Here is a 16,620-nt window from a genome sequence, read left to right on the forward strand (position 1 = left end):
ATGCAACTTCAGCTACGTTCCGACCCTTACAATGAAATACTTATAATTACTTACAAGAGATACCGCAATTTTTGCAATAATTTATTAAAGAAATTAAAACACAAGCACGAAAGAGAACAATTAGATAAAAATTCAAAAAACTCGAAGCAACTTTGGAAAACAATAAAAACTATAACTAACTTAAGACCTAAAAAAACATTGAATACTGACTTATTAAATATTAAAACAACACCATACGATTCAGTAGATTGTGTCAATGACTTTTTTGCAAATGTTGGAAGGAACCTTGCTGAAGATATCCTCACAAAAAATATTACCGTTCCAGTTGACAATCTTCCGTCTTTGCCTACACAGCTGTCATCTTTTGTTCTTTTGGAGACTGATCCTCGGGAAGTTGACGATATCCTATCTGGACTTAGATCTGAGAGTGCGCCTGGGTGGGACAACATATCCACTAGGTTCTTAAAAATGTCAAGATCTTTTGTTGTTCCTGTAATAAGTCACCTAACTAATCTTTGTTTTCAAAAAGGAACTTTTCCTGTCTGTCTAAAAAAATCTTTAATTACACCTGTGCATAAGAGTGGGAGCAAAGATGACGTTAACAATTACAGGCCCATCTCAGTGCTACCCGTTATATCTAAAATAATTGAGAAGCTATTAAACAACCGTCTAATTTCTTGCCTCGAGAACTTTAAAATTCTCTCATATTCTCAGTTCGGTTTTAGACGTGGAATGTCCACTGAGGATGCGGTTTCTGTTTTGACGTCGTCTGTGACTAAAGAGCTGGATAAAGGTAGGAAATGTTTAGCGGTGTTTCTTGATCTTAAAAAGGCCTTTGATACTGTTTCACATCCCATTCTTGTGCACAAGCTAGAGTGTATTGGCATTAGAGGTACTCCACTGAACTTACTTAGTGATTACCTACGTGATCGAACTCAGCAAGTGAAAATTGATAATTACACTAGTAAGGACTCAATGATGTCGTTCGGTGTTCCCCAGGGCAGTGTGCTGGGTCCTACGTTATTTTTGATTTACATCAATGATTTGTTGAATATGAATTTAGAAAGTGGCCGCATTATTTCCTATGCGGATGATACCGCAATCGTTTTTGCAGGCGCAACGTGGAACTCGGTCTTTGCAAACGCTGAATCTGCACTCACAAGAGTAACTAATTGGCTCCAACATAATCTTCTTACTTTAAACACTGCTAAATCAAACTACATATGTTTTTCTATAAATAATACATCGCAACCAAGAGATGATCTCTTATTGAGAATTCATCATTGTGACAGTACTGCTTCTAGTAATTGTGCTTGTACTGTTATTGAAAGAGTTTCCTCTTGTAAGTACTTAGGAGTTGTCTTAGATTGGCGCTTGAGTTGGCACCCCCAGGTTGAATTTATGTGCGGAAAAGTAAGAAAATTGACCTGGATTTTTAGGAAATTGAGACATGTAGCTGGTAAAAAACTGATTAAACAAATATACATATCCCTGGCACAGTCGATAATGGGTTATTGTATTTCAATCTGGGGAGGTGCAACAAAATCAAAATTTTTGGAAATCGAAAGAAGTCAGCGCTGTTTACTTAAAGTAATACATTTCAAACCTTTTAGATTCCCTACGGAGGAACTATATAATCTCAGTCAGGTCTTGACAGTAAGAAAACTGTATATCTTGTCAACAATTTTAAGATTGCACAAGTCTCTACCATTTTTCTCTGATGCAATGACAAGAAGGCGAAAAGACACAGTTGCTAATGTACAGGAAATTAGAACTACTTTTGCACAAAGACAGTACACTTCGCAATCAGCATTTATATATAACAAATTAAATAAACAATTAAATATCTTCGAATTAACTTCACGGAAATGTAAAGAAAATTTAGTAAAATGGCTCGAAACAATCAATTATAATGACACAGAAGCTCTTCTGCAGCATATTTATTAGCTTATAGGCGACACGATTTATATATAAAAGCACGTTAGAACAATTAATAATTATTTCCATACACAGTTATCATACACTACAGCCGCACGCGCGCACACACACACACACACACACCACACTTTCCCAAAACACACACACATACATTTAGGTTAAGGTAGGTAAATGCCAACTATTCTTAAGTTTTCTTGATTTTTGTTTGTGTACATAGTCTATAGCATAAGTATGCATGAGTTAAGGAAGAGCGGGACCTCCTGACACAGGTATTTATTTACTTAATAGGATGGTCCCTACCTTTGTTTGTATTAATGCCGACTGTACAATGAATAAACATTTTTGAATTTTTTTTTTGAATTTTTTGAACTACGCTGACCTCCCTGAGAAGAACGAGCAAGAAACTCGAGGGATGCTCTTTTCAAATAAACTTAAATGCTATGGAATACACTTTGAATCAACTTTGTGTGAATTCTGGAGCCGTATCGTCTTTCCATACATCTTTATCTAACGCTTAGTCTTCAATTTTGTAATATGATTTTTCGATCAAAATATTTTTAATGTAGTTTTTAAACTTAGGAAATGATAAACTTAACATAATATGCTCCGGAATCTTATTGTAAAAACGTATACAGTTCCCCATAAAAGAGTTGCTTACCTTAGTTAAACGAAATCGTGGTACCATGTGTTTGGACTTAGCTCTAAGGTTAATATTATGGATATCTTCTTTTTTATTGAAATTATGTATATTTTTACGGGCATATAACATATTTGAGTAAATGTACTGTGATGCCACAGTCATTATACCAGCCTCCTTAAACTTTTCTCTGAGAGAAACCCGAGAGCTGAGACGGTAGGTACACAGAACGAATCGTTAGTTTTTGCAATACAAATATGGTTTGAATATCTGCCGATTTACCCCACATGAGAATCCCGTAGTAAACGGCATTATGAACAGCACGGCATTGTTAGAGATATTATCTTTATTACAATAAATACATAATATTTTTTGGAATATACGGAGACGTACACACAGGTCAGTAGTTGGCCTGTCTATATTTCAGTGCAAACGAGAGTGATATTTAAAAGAGCTGTATCGCTAATGTGTTACCATGAATATATGGCCCTTATTTCGTCTCTATTTCTAGTTATATACACGATGGTATTTAAACACGAAACAAGACAGGTATTGAATACATAACACACATTATTATTACCAAAGAGACTGGTACACTAAGCAAAAGCTCGTGTTATGCGATGCCAGGTCGACCGAATTGAGAACCAAAGTTTTTTACCTATTTAGACTGCACGGGAAAATAGCTTTTTCGACATTAAAAAATAGGAATTCAACTTATTATTTCAATTGATAATGAAAACAGAAGATACCGGTAGTGAACTATGGGGCCGGATACACGAAGACTAAAAGCTAGATAAAAAAAATTATAAATTCCACTGATAGAAAAAAGTCATATAAAATCCCGCCAAATTTTAATTTTTTACTACGTTCAACTACGGATAAAATCAGTTTCATTCGGTTGTTATTAGAAAAGTTTCAATAAAATGTTCTCTCTCGTGTTCAGTATTAAATGCGTCAGGGACTATGAGCTTATTTTACAGTAAGATCGTATATCTGATTTCTAAAAGGCAAAGTTTAAATGCGTGCAATGAATTTCTCCGCATCTACCTCACACGCTTCAAAGCCTACGCAACTACGATACCGTTTCGCCTTAATGAAATACTCGAGAAATTGGGTTCTAAGCTTGATAATTGGACTAAGGTTGTTTATGAATTTTAAAGAGGGTACAAACCGCGGAAATGGCACGTGCTAAATTAGAGGTGAACAACACCAAAACCTGAACAATGAAATGCACCACGTCATTTCACGTATCCGCATTAATTTAACCTTTTATCTATCCCATAGCAGCCATAGGTTGATTAATGAATCATGTTCATGTTCAGGAATGGTACCAACCAGTGCCGGGTCGTTTTTTTATCAGACCGAGGCGTATCACGAATACTCTGACCTATTGAGAAACTATTAACTTGTATAGAGAATTTGTATTTGTATATGTACTTTTATCAATATTCTTTCAGTTTTTGTGTACCTAATTGACTTGACTTACCTACTGTGTAGTTATAGCGGAACATCCATGTAAAATAACCATTAATATCATATTAGAACTGAATAGTTCACTAATGGACTCGTTCAAAAAACGACGCCAACTCGCTACATTCGACGGTAATGACCTGGCTTGTTTTATAGCCTCAAATTTTTCTTTTTCATCAAATTATCACTCGATTATCTTCGATCCAATCTTTGATGTTGGACGGAAAAAGTTTTTTTCTCTATGGGCCCACATGAACAGGACGATGTGCCTTCACGATCCGTCGATTCAGTCTGATCGAAACGACGAATCGATAGTGTGTGTATGCGGTTAACCGTTAACGATTAACTTGAAAGCCAAGGAAGGGAAGCGAGAAATCGATACGATTATCGTGACGATCGTTCGAAACGAGGTATCGTCTGTATATCGGGGTCTTAAAAAAATTTAGAACAGTTTGAAAATCGAAACGACGAGCGACAAAATCTTTTTTTTTAAATCATTAATTTTTTTCAGAACAAAGTATGTTGTTTTTAGAACATAGATACCGCCGTTATGTGTAACGTAAGTTAGTATGTAACACTTCCGTTTCCTTTATGTTGTCGCTTTTTACGACATTTATAAGAAAAAAATGTAAACCCTTGGCAAAGGTTCTTGTAATGCAATAATACCTAACTTCTGCCGCATTCCTATAGCGATAAAATAACGAAAAGTTATCCTGTCATAAGATAAAAACAGTGCTAGAGTACGCCATAAATAAAACAACTATACATCGGTCTAGTTTTTCGTAAAATACATCTTTCATTTCGTCAGTAACAGTCCATGGAAATACCAATTTGGTTTTTACGAGCACGTGCATTTCACGAATAAAGGGTGCATATTTGAGTAATTTCTGCACCCGACGTATATAGATTACGGAAATCCCATCAAAGGATATTTCTGCATAAAATTCTCATCAAAATTTTAAAATAGTAAATTGTTTTGACACAAACAAATGACTCGGACATGTAACTAATTTCCACGGATTATCCGTTTTTGTATTTTTAACCGACTTAAAAAAAAGGAGGAACTCAATTCCATTGTATTTTTTTGTGTGTCTTAAGCGATTACTCCGACATTTATGTATATTTGTTTATTTGTATGTATATTTGTTTTTAAAACAAACCAACGTTTCGGGCCCTTTGCAGGTCCCATGGTCACGGTTGGTCATACGCGATTTAAATCCGGAAAAATAGTTTCATTTCCTATTATATTATATATTATAACCTATCTGCAATACCAACGGAAAATAAAAAAAGTTGAAATTGTTTTTAGATGGTCTTATTTGTACTCTGTTATACCCTGATTCACGGTAAATTATATACTTACTAAACAAGCAGAAAAAATTAGACAATTCTGTGCACGAAACGTAAAGCCTATTTTCATGTGACATGAAACCATGAGAACTGGAATTTTATTTCCTTGTCATTCCTTTCATGTCATAGTATAAAAATTCCACTACATATCCAATTTAAACACGTTTTATGGCTTACCAAGAGGGTTAATATGGATCAATAATCATATGGGATAGTTTTTATATCTGATCACACGAAGTAACATGACGAAGTAGGCATGCTCAAGAAAAATCAAACTCTAAACTATAATTGATAGATTGCACATTGTTTGCGCCATTTCTGAGCTACTTTATTATATACCCGTTCGTGAATTATTTACAATAATAAACATAGTAGTATTTGATAATTATTATCTCAAAATTACGAGAATTGGCTTAGAAACAAAAGTTATTTACAAATTACACGAAAGGGGTCAAAAGTTACGAAAAACGAAGGAAATGTAACCATCTGATGACACTGCTCTACATGCTGAATAAACACTACAATATTAATTGTAACTTACTGCTTCTCCAGGATTCTCTTACGGTACTCATTTTATAAGTAAATTAAACCATAATATCATATGTTATAATTCCGGTGCTGTAATTATTATAATTCTCAAATAAAGGTCATTTAAACCACACTAATAACAGCGTCCTATCGAAATCGTGCGTTACGAGTTAGTTAAGCACATTTATCATTTAGTCATACTGTTCTGGTGATGCACAGATGTTTTCTGAACGAGACGTTTGTTCTGTGTATTTTATAAATTGTGAAAGGTGACGAAGAAATGTGTACAAAGTACTTACAAAGAGTGCTATGAAGTATATTTTATCGGTTAGTTCTTTCACGGAACGCAATTAATATATTTTTTATAATATATTGTGACGGGACAAACTAGTAGGTACCTTACTGCGTCTGGTGGTAAGTGATCAATCCATAACAGTGCCACTCAAAGCTGTGTTTTTACGGTTACACATGGTGACTTTTATCAGTGATGTAAACGCGCGTTCGTGAAACGAGCGATTGCATCGATACAAACGCGCGATATCATCGATGCAAACGCACAACTGCATCGTTGGAACGCGCAAGTGCTACGATGTAGTCGCTTGTTTTGAATGTTTTTGTGCTCATGCAAATTGTTTTGTTTTTTGTAAGTTCTAAAGTGAAATAAATAAATAAATTCATTATAAACGTGTATCGCGTTTGCACCGCGTTAGCATCGCTATTGCAACGCGTTTGTATCGCTGCTTAAGTCGGGTGTGTGTGTAAAGGTAGACAGTTAGCGACTGCATCGCGACTTTTTTTTATTATAGAAAGATAAGTGCGCATTTGACGTCCATTTCACCTAATGGAAAGTGATGATGAGGTTTACAATTTAGCATCACCTAAATAATGCCTATTCACTCTCGCCTTGAAAAGGTCCAAGTTATAACGTTCAAGGAACAAGTCTGCAGGCAGGGAATTCCACTCAATAACCGTTCGCCACGCAAATGTGTAAGCGTAACGCTTCGTGCGAATCTTTGGAATATTCTTTTTTTATAATATCAAGAGACGGGACGATCAAGTCGTGCGTCTGATGGTAAGCTACACGCCTGTCCATAACAGTTGCAGTGCCACTCAGAGCTTCAAATCGCAAAGATCTGAGGGGCACTGACACTGCGCCCTGAGACATAAGTTGACAAGACTCATGTGCCTGTAATTTTACCAGCGCCCTTACCCTTCAAAACCGGAACTCAGTAATGCTAACATTACTGTTTGGCGGCAGAAATAGGTAAGATGGCAGTATTTCCCTGGACGATCTCTTTCAGGAGGAGCTCTACAGCTTACAAAAATTTATATTTATATTATTCGCAACACAGGGGTGGAACCCAAGCCTACGTCAAACCCCGTGATGGGAAGGGGAAGGCGGAATTAAATCGTGTAATTCCATCACATACTCTCCATGATATACCCTGTAGAATCGCTGCAGACGCGTTACTAAAAGTCGATGTGTGTAATTACAGACTCTTAATGTTCCAAGTAACAAAGATCGGTAAAGCTTTTTGCTATTTCTAACATTTTTAGTACCTACTCTTACTTCTATTAATCCCGTAGAGACTTTTGATCCTTACCAGAAACAGGATCGATTGGCATGAAAAAAAGCTTTTTCGAAATCTGTGAATTCCAATTCAAATGACTTCAAAATTCATAGGCAGTCTTCTAAGACTGTTTTCCTGTAGGTGACAGTTATGATAACTGCCATTACTGACCCGTCTCGTATTTCCTCCCTGTATACTACCTAATCTAGACAGGAGTTAGATATTCATGTCACACCCTTTCTCTGACATTTTTAGTTCAGACTGACCGATGGCCGCCCTACCACAGTAAAGTTTAATAAAACACATTTTCCCGCCTCTATAAAGGAAAGTATCTCAATGGCGTGAAAACTACTTCCTACATAAATTACATGCGTACCGAATCAGGACGAAGAATCATATTTTAACAAATTCGTAAAGGAGGTAACTGAACAGAAAGCATTCCTATCCTGTAGGCTGTAGAGTAATTATAATAATACGAACATTGCCCTCGGGTGATACGCCCAGTGCCCTAATTTTACTATTCAAAAAAGTAGACACGCACGCAAGTGCTCTGAAATGTGTGGTACAAGATATAAGCTGAAGATTGAGCTTTGTTTAAAAGCAATTAAACTATTTTTTAACCAACTTCAATTAAAGGAGAAGGTTCGCAATTCCATTGCTTTTTTTGTGTATGTTACACGATTGCTCCGGCATTTATAAAGCGATTTTGATGTTTCTTTTATGTTGGAAAGAGGATGGCTACCTCAGTATTAGGCCCGTTTAAATTTGAAGAACATATTCTACCTCTAAGAGTAGCAAATTAGGGGATAAACCAGGTTTATTGGATTTCAACCCCTTTCCAAGCCGTTGCCATGGTTCCTGTAGGTAAAGTAATGAACCCTGCGCGCGTCAGGCGCGCGTTTCAGTGTGACAGGGCTCATATCTGTAAGTGACAAAATTGTTTTTTGAAATAATCATAAAAACCATAACCCCGTTTTCAGAATATTTAAATTATTCAATGATATTTATTATTATATTAAAAGAGAATTTTGTTCACTATTTTTTGCTATATAAAATGGTTGTTTGACCATTTGTCACTGAGCCGCGTTTTTGTTAGTGGACGGCAGATATAAACTCGTACACTAAGCTCGTACATTACAAAATTCCAGCGCCCGGAACGCTTCCGCCTCTGTGTCCAGAGCATAAATTTATACAAATTATTAAAATAAATAATGATATACATACAACATATTTCATTGTAATATGTTATTTCGTATTATAAATATAGGTTATGTTCTCGTCACGTTCGCTATTTTCTATACGTCACACCACGATTTTATAAATTGAAAGAGCAACAGAACAACAAAGAAAATATCCAAGAACGAAATATCAGAATATTTAATCGTCATAAAGCGAAAGTGACTGATTTCACTGGAGTGTGCCGACTTTTATTATTTATACAGCCGGAAATGAACTTTGGAATTTTAAATAAAAGAAATATTACACCATGTTGTTGTTACTATCAGCAAATTCGAAGCGTTACCTACCTCCTTGAGGGTTGGGACAATGGTCAGATCGGCAGCACGTTTTTCTCAATCAATTGGGTATAAATTCGTATTCATTTCGAATCCAAGAGTATACAAATCTAAAAAAAACTAGAACCCACTTCGAATTTCGAATCCAGGAAAATACGAATATCGCTTGTACACCTAGAGATAGAATGACCCCTGATGACATTTCGAGCCGTCATTTCTCAGATTCGGAACGAATCCAAATCGGAAGCAGTGCGCAAATGCGTTGAAGGCATAACGATTTCCCGCGTAAAAAATTCAGAAAATTGTTAGAACAAAAATTTAAAGATCTGGCAGTTACGGCTAATAATTGGTTTTGATCTGTCCCGAAAGACGAAAATTTTTAAATTGTTTTGTTATTTGCTCGGCTCGATACTGTTCCAATTTCAAAAAATGCTCTTGTTATATGGTTCCTTATTAATCGCAGTTTACATGTAATAATACCGAAGTTTTAATCTAAGAGTGATTACACACGGTGATTTTTAGCAACAATGCAAACACGAGACTGCATCGATACAAACGCGCGATTGCATCGATGCAGATGCGCGTGTGCATTGATGCTTGACGAAAGGTAGACGATAAACGACTGCCTCGCTACTGCATCGCGTGTGCATATCGTCGCTAAAAGTTGGCATGTGTAACCGCTCTAAATGTTTAATTATTAACTTGTAATTATGTTTGTTTAACCATTAGTTTAATGATGCTGAAAAATCAACCAATCATGAAATATTCTTCCAAAGTTCAGTTAAGAAATTGTGTTTTATTTCAGAGGGAATGCATCTCCGTCCACATCGGCCAAGCCGGCGTCCAAATCGGCAATGCTTGCTGGGAGCTCTACTGCCTCGAGCATGGCATCCAACCTGATGGGCAGATGCCATCAGATAAGACCTTGGGCGGCGGAGACGATTCGTTTAATACCTTCTTCAGTGAGACTGGTGCTGGCAAGCATGTTCCCAGAGCAGTGTTTGTGGATTTGGAGCCAACTGTTGTCGGTAAGTGGGTTCTAATAACTTCTTTATAAACTGCGGTATTATTAACATATTTGTTTGTCTTCTACTCGCCTTTGTTAAAGAGAATAATAACAAAATTATGAACGAATATTAAAAAAAAAGTAATATTATTTTATTGAATATCATGATGTTTTTGCCACTATGATATTAATATTATTTTTGTGAAAATAGTGTCTGTAGTTCTAGTTTTTCTAGTTCTCAGTTAAATAGAACTGTTGCCCCGGTGAGGCATCAGATTCTGGTTCAAGTCCGGTCAGGTCGAAGGAATTTTTCATTGTGAACTCCGATCTTTGTATTAATAATAATATATAGTTAATACTTATTCAGATTGGCAGATGTTAGTATGTATTTTGAAGAAGTGCAGGTTTTATCACAATGTTTTCCTTCATCGAAAAGCTCATGATAAATTTCAAATTAAATATCGCACATAAATTCCAAGAAACTCAGAGGTGCGAGCTCGGATTCTCACCCATGACCCTTTGCTTGAGAGGCAGTAGGTAGCTCAACTAACCATTAAGCTACCACGGTTTTGCTTCCTTCCCTCAAGATATGATACGAGTTGTTCAATTATTAACATGGGTAAATGGCTTTGATTTTAGGATAAAACAAATACTATCTACCTTCTGAATACTTATCTCTCTAAACCATAGCTTCCCAAGGTGCCCCTAACTGGGCGCTGAAGAGTCCTAGGCTATGGTAGGTGCTTCGGAAGCAATTGGGGGGCGTTGATGCTACCGCCCCCCTAAGAATCATCAGCTCCCACTGGGGGCGGTAGGGACCACTTTGGGAAACTATTTAAAAAAAATAAAACCTGCATTATTTGTACAAACTACACTACATATACGATATATTTTCTTTTCCTTATTATTTTTTGTGGTGGTGGGCGTTGAAATTTTTTTATCTTGCCTTAAGTGGGCGGTGAGCCAAAAAGTATGCTCTAAACTCTTATCGCGAAGTGAAAAGGATTGATTGTCATTGGTTAAGAACGCTTTTTGTGGTAAAATTATCGCAAAACTGAATAGCTATTTTCATTTAGTCGTTTTCAAATTGCTATGGCAAAAGTTTAAACTTAACCATAGAACTGCAGGTGTATTAGACCAGTCGGTCATTGAACTGTACGGTCCGTTATTACTTACCTCGAACGTGTCATTATATCTGAGCTAACCGACACTAGCTTAGATATCTAGCTCAGTGTTTAGGCCGAAAAATTGAACGTATTATTCGAGGTAGCTGCTCTATAATTAAGTACTGAAATAACCTATCATAATCCGATTAATCGAACATTATACAGTACAGTTGATGCTCTAAGATACCTAACCTTCTAACCGACCGTTTGGTTCTGAGTAGATAAATGCGAAGAAAAGTTTTAAACAAACTGAACCTTCTACTGTTACTAAAAAGCGGAAGTACTTACAGTTTTTTCGTAGGACTCTAATTTGCACAAATTCTTGATTGTAATATTATTAAATTTATTGAATATCACAATGTTCTACTATCATGATATTCATTTATTTTTTGTGAAATTATTCCACTAGTTTGTTATAATTGTTAATGCAAAGGTCAAAGAAAATAATTCATTAATAATATTACAATACCTTCAGCGACATCTCTAGTCAGCCACTAATAGTTGTAAAAACTTTCATAGATTTCTCATTCAAGTCGTTAAAAAACCAAAAGTAAAGATCTGCATCAAACACACAAAAATTCGTATGGTCTGGTGGGTCGTTCCGTAGCTCAGTTGAGAAAGCGTCAGCCACGGTATGGTGAATGTGCTGGTTCGAATCCAGCCGGATCGAAAATTTTTCATTGTGTCCGATCGTTATATGAATAATATGATAATTCCTAAGATAAGTCCTTGATTGTTTGCTAAATATGATTAATTTTGTCGGTATGTTCTGTGTTTATTTTCCAGTACATACAACTCACTTTAACGCAGCTAGGTAAGTTAGAATTAAAACTGTAATTCTACAGAAGCTAACTAGCTTCTATTCGCTGCAACTGCATTTCTTTTTCGGAACTCTTATTATTTCCCTTTATTTATATTCACTTCTCTTCTTCAGGCTACAATCACTCTCTACTGTGTTGACCTCCGCGTTCTTTCGCCATAACGCCACGTCCTTTTCAACCGTGGGCTATTTGCATCCAGTCTTTGCGTGCGTCACTAATGTCTACTGATGTTTATCTGCCTACTAGCTTGGCGAATATTGGTGTCTCTCGGCCATCTTTTTTATCACTAAACAACAAAGGCACAACTACCTACATTTCAATTTTAGGTCGTTGATTCCAAGTTACCCAATTTTAGTCCATTCCATTTCAAGCTTTGTTGATATACATTTCACAGAAATAACAATGCATAAAATATAGATAAGATTATTACAACGAAAAGTAAATTGCCGCATGAATATTCGAAGAAAGTAATATCGAACATAACGCAATTAGGTTTCTACGATTAGTATCATTAAACAGACTAACATTTTCGGGTCATGGCGGCATAAGATATAGGAACAATAGTCTAGAAACTAGGCACTTACAAACTTTCATTTTTATTTATTCTAAATAATAGGGCTGTTTAATAAGACTTCTTTGAGTAGAACGATAAGTTCTATATGCCTATAAGTAATATTTCGATTGAATAAAGAATTTTCTTCTCTAATCTCTATTACGAGAAAAAAAGCTAGTGTGAAACAGGTATCCTTAATTTTAATATAATTTTATTATAACATTAAAAACAACAGACTTCAGAAGTTTGCTTATCCACTTTCGTTGTGTTCGTTACCGCGGTCGCCTCAACGATAACTGAAACGCATATGGATGTCCTCGACAAAACAAATTATATGAACATATGAATAAATACAAGACAGTTGGCTGTACACTTTTAAGGATTTGCTTTCATCTGTCTGCAGTTTCCATAATTAGATCTGCTCTAGGTAATCATAACATTTTATTTTTATTGGAATTGCGTCTAAGTGTCATGTCTTGTACACATATTTTGTATCTGTTTGGGTTAAACGTAGTACAAAAGCACACTTTTGTTTTTTTGTTTTGTTTCCCTTCAAACATTTATTTTACTCGTTTTTTTAATCCGCTTTTTTTGTGAAAATTATTATTACTATTTTTTTTCTTCTTTACTTTCGCACTCCTCATAGATAGCTTAATTACTAGTCTGTGCTAATTTTAATCCATAAATTACATGTTACACAAACGTACGGTCTCACGTTCAAACCAACTTTGCACAGCATATACTGAACTCAGAATCCTCGCCACACATCTGTGACCATAGTTTTGTGTTTAGTTACTATTTATATTTTACATTTATCATTTGGCAAATACATAGACTTTGGAATTTCAATTTGAATTTATTGAAATCGGTTAACGGAAACTGGGTGAAATTCAATAAACCGGATTTATCCCCTAATTAGCCGCCCTTAGATGTCGAATATTTTCTTCAAATTTGAGTGAGATCACTAACTCCCTTTCCAACAAAAAAAAAATCATCGAAATCGGTTCATAAAAATTCAGAGTAATAGCGTAACATACACACACAAAATACAGTCGAATTGAGAAAAGAAAAACTCCTTTTTGAAAGTCGGTTGGGTGGGTTATATGCAATAAAATGCATTGACTTTTTTTTCACCAGATATCTGTTGAAAAAATGTCAATAGCTTGGATGTCGGCGACACAACGCTCAAGAAGCGGGGCCGGCGCTGGTGGAGTGTGACCGCGGTGACCGGCTGCACTAGCCAACCGTGACGTTTTGATCTCCATTTCTTTATACCCACTGTTGGTAGGCAAATAAACAACTACTTCTTTAATTAAATCACATAAAATCTTAAGTGCAATGACCTAAACAAAGACTGTTGCTAAAAAAATTTATCGTTGTAACATTTAAATTTATTGTTGTGTAGTAAGATTAGATTAGAAAAACGGCATTCAAAATTTCTTCCGAAAAATTTTTTTTTTCGGCTAAAGTTATTCAGCTCCATAAACGCTCAAGTGCCTATTTCAAAATTTGATTGCACCTTTTTATTACATCCTGTATGAACGGAGAGAACTAAACTACCTCCTTGTTGAATCCCCGAATAAAAAAGTCGTTAATGAGACCTACGAAAGCAAGAAGGGTGGTTTTTTCTGTATATCACTGGCATCAATATTTCACACGCTTCCGTGCAAATATAGACCTACAGACATATTATTAATATTTCATAGAGTTTCTTCAATAAGATTCCGATGAGGCGTCCTCTATACATCGATAATCCATTTCCATATATTTCCCTGCACTGAGTGCGAAAGCGTGAAATGCTAAACAGAATCGATTTGTTATAACTTGATTAGCAACTGTTTTTTTGGGATATTATCTTGGAAATAGTGATTGTTACAGTGCGTACTGTAGTGTACAAGGTGGAGAATATCTTTCGTCGTTACATCTAAAGATTTTCCCTATGCATTAGGCATGGTTAATAAAATTGTTGTTCTATTGTTTAGCCGACTTCAAAAAAGGAGAGGTTCTCAATTCGACTGTATGTTTTTTTTGTATGTATGTTACGCGATAACTCCGGTACTCATGAACCGATTTTCATGATTCTTTTTTTGGAGAGGGGGTACTTCCATAGTGGTTCCATTTCATTTTGAAGGAAATGGGACCACTGGGACATGGGATCACGCATGAAGATTCATTTTTATAAATAGCGCCTAAATTTTCTTAAGGAGCAATTATTTTAATGGTTGAGTTTGCTACTTTTCCAATTCAAGGCGTTTTTCTCTCAATATTCTTTGAGTAGTGAGAACCGATTTTTATTATCTTCAGTGTCAAGTCCTGTATAGTCACGAATTTAAGGATATTTATTTAATTATTAAAAAATTTATTATTTAATTCCACTTTCGAGGTCTGTTTTTTTTTGTACTCTGTACTGAGATTATTATAATAATATTCTAGATGGTTGTGAATCCCCATCAAAATCAACTCCAATTTACTATAAAGGTGAATAAAGATCTGAAGGACACTGCCATTGCGCCTGTCAGTCACCCTGAGACATAAGTTGACAAGTCTCAGCAGCACCCTTACCCTTCAAAACCGAAATGCAATGATGTTCACATTCCTGCTTAGAATAGGAGCTTGAAATAGGAAAGGTGGCACTACTTCCCTGGATGAACTCTTTCACAAGGAGCTCTACTATTACAAACTCACAAGGAGCTCTACTGCTGCAAAAGTCCATTCAGCTGGTAATAGTTCTCATGCCAACAAAGATCTTGATGTTGTTGGCTTTTTAATACCATTTTCATCCAACAGGCGTCTTCAAACTTATTAATTTAAATCTTATATCTGTGTTACAGTGACTATAGCTTCCTAAACGAAACAATGACGGTGGTCTCTCAAATTAACGATCGGTCTGAATGAATTTCAAATATTGTCGTACCAAAAATTCTGCTACTTAGAAATTAGAAACATATCAAAGACAAATCATGGCATAAATATAAACTTACACATTTAGAGCAGAAACCATGACAACACTTCAACAACAAAAGAAACAACCACATGACTCACTTCCATGTCGAAGTATTCTTATCTTATTGTAGCCGTTGAGATCTTTTCATTTCAAAAATCAAACATTAAATCTTAATAAGCGCTAGGAATTGCAATGACTCTTGTACCGCAATTAGCTTGAAGTAGAGACGGCATACCTTTCAATTAAGTATATTAATTTCACTCAGTAAAAAACCTAAGTGCTTTACTCAGCCAATGCAATTTCCCGCTAGCCTGGTTTGACATGAGTTCTCACTAGTTTGTACTTGTACAACTTTGTTACACTTACTGAACCCCAAGCAATCTTCAAACTTTCAATCTGCGTATTTTACTTAACTAGTTGAGAGTATGTAACTAGTAGATACCTACTTCTATGTTAATAATAGTAAAATCGTCTCTATACTAAAACAAAGTGAAAAAATTATATAAAGAAAAGAGAAGAGAAGAAATTATATAAAGCAAACAGCCTTCTCAAACACAGCAAAGTAACATCTGTTCTGTCCCCCTCCATAAAGCGTGGCTGCATCTGGACTTAGTCATAAACGACATGAATTCAACAGTATTGATTGAAAGAACATATCAAAAATAACAAATAAATTATCATGAATATGTAATCACAAAAAGCGATGGCAGCGTAATGGTTTCACCTACCGACTCTCACGAACAGACTGCGGGTTCTAATCCGGGCTCGCACCTCCTAAGTTTCTTGGAATTTATGTGTGAAATTTAATTTGAAATTTACCATGAGCTTTTCGGTGAAAGAAAACATCGTCATGGAACCTGAACGTCGAAGAAGGTTCATAACCCTCGGAAAACGTGTGAAGTCCCCAGCCCGCATTGGGCCAGGGTGGCAGACTATGGCCTAAACTAAACCGTTGTCTAAGAGGAGAACCGTGCCCAATGGTGGGACGTACAAATGGGTTGATGACTATCATGTATTCACATTACTTCCGCTACAAAACAATTTGTTTTTTTATAAAAGGAATTTTTTCTGAGTGTTTTTTCTGAGTGTTCGATCTTTGTATTAATAATTATAACAAACTAG

General features: G+C 35.7%; 1 protein-coding gene across 1 annotated transcript in view; it reads left to right on the forward strand.

Annotated features, from left to right (window-relative positions):
- LOC113232023 (tubulin alpha-1A chain-like) overlaps positions 1–16,620 on the forward strand; it is a 57,625-nt gene that overhangs the window by 33,379 nt on the left and 7,626 nt on the right. Inside the window, exon 2 of the mRNA XM_026466646.1 lies at positions 9,814–10,036. Within this exon, the coding sequence (XP_026322431.1) occupies positions 9,814–10,036 (223 nt within the window). The remainder of the gene's footprint in view (positions 1–9,813; positions 10,037–16,620) is intronic.

Source organism: Hyposmocoma kahamanoa, unplaced genomic scaffold (assembly GCF_003589595.1).
Source record: "Hyposmocoma kahamanoa isolate Upper Pololo Valley unplaced genomic scaffold, ASM358959v1 66, whole genome shotgun sequence".
NCBI lineage: Eukaryota > Metazoa > Arthropoda > Insecta > Lepidoptera > Cosmopterigidae > Hyposmocoma > Hyposmocoma kahamanoa.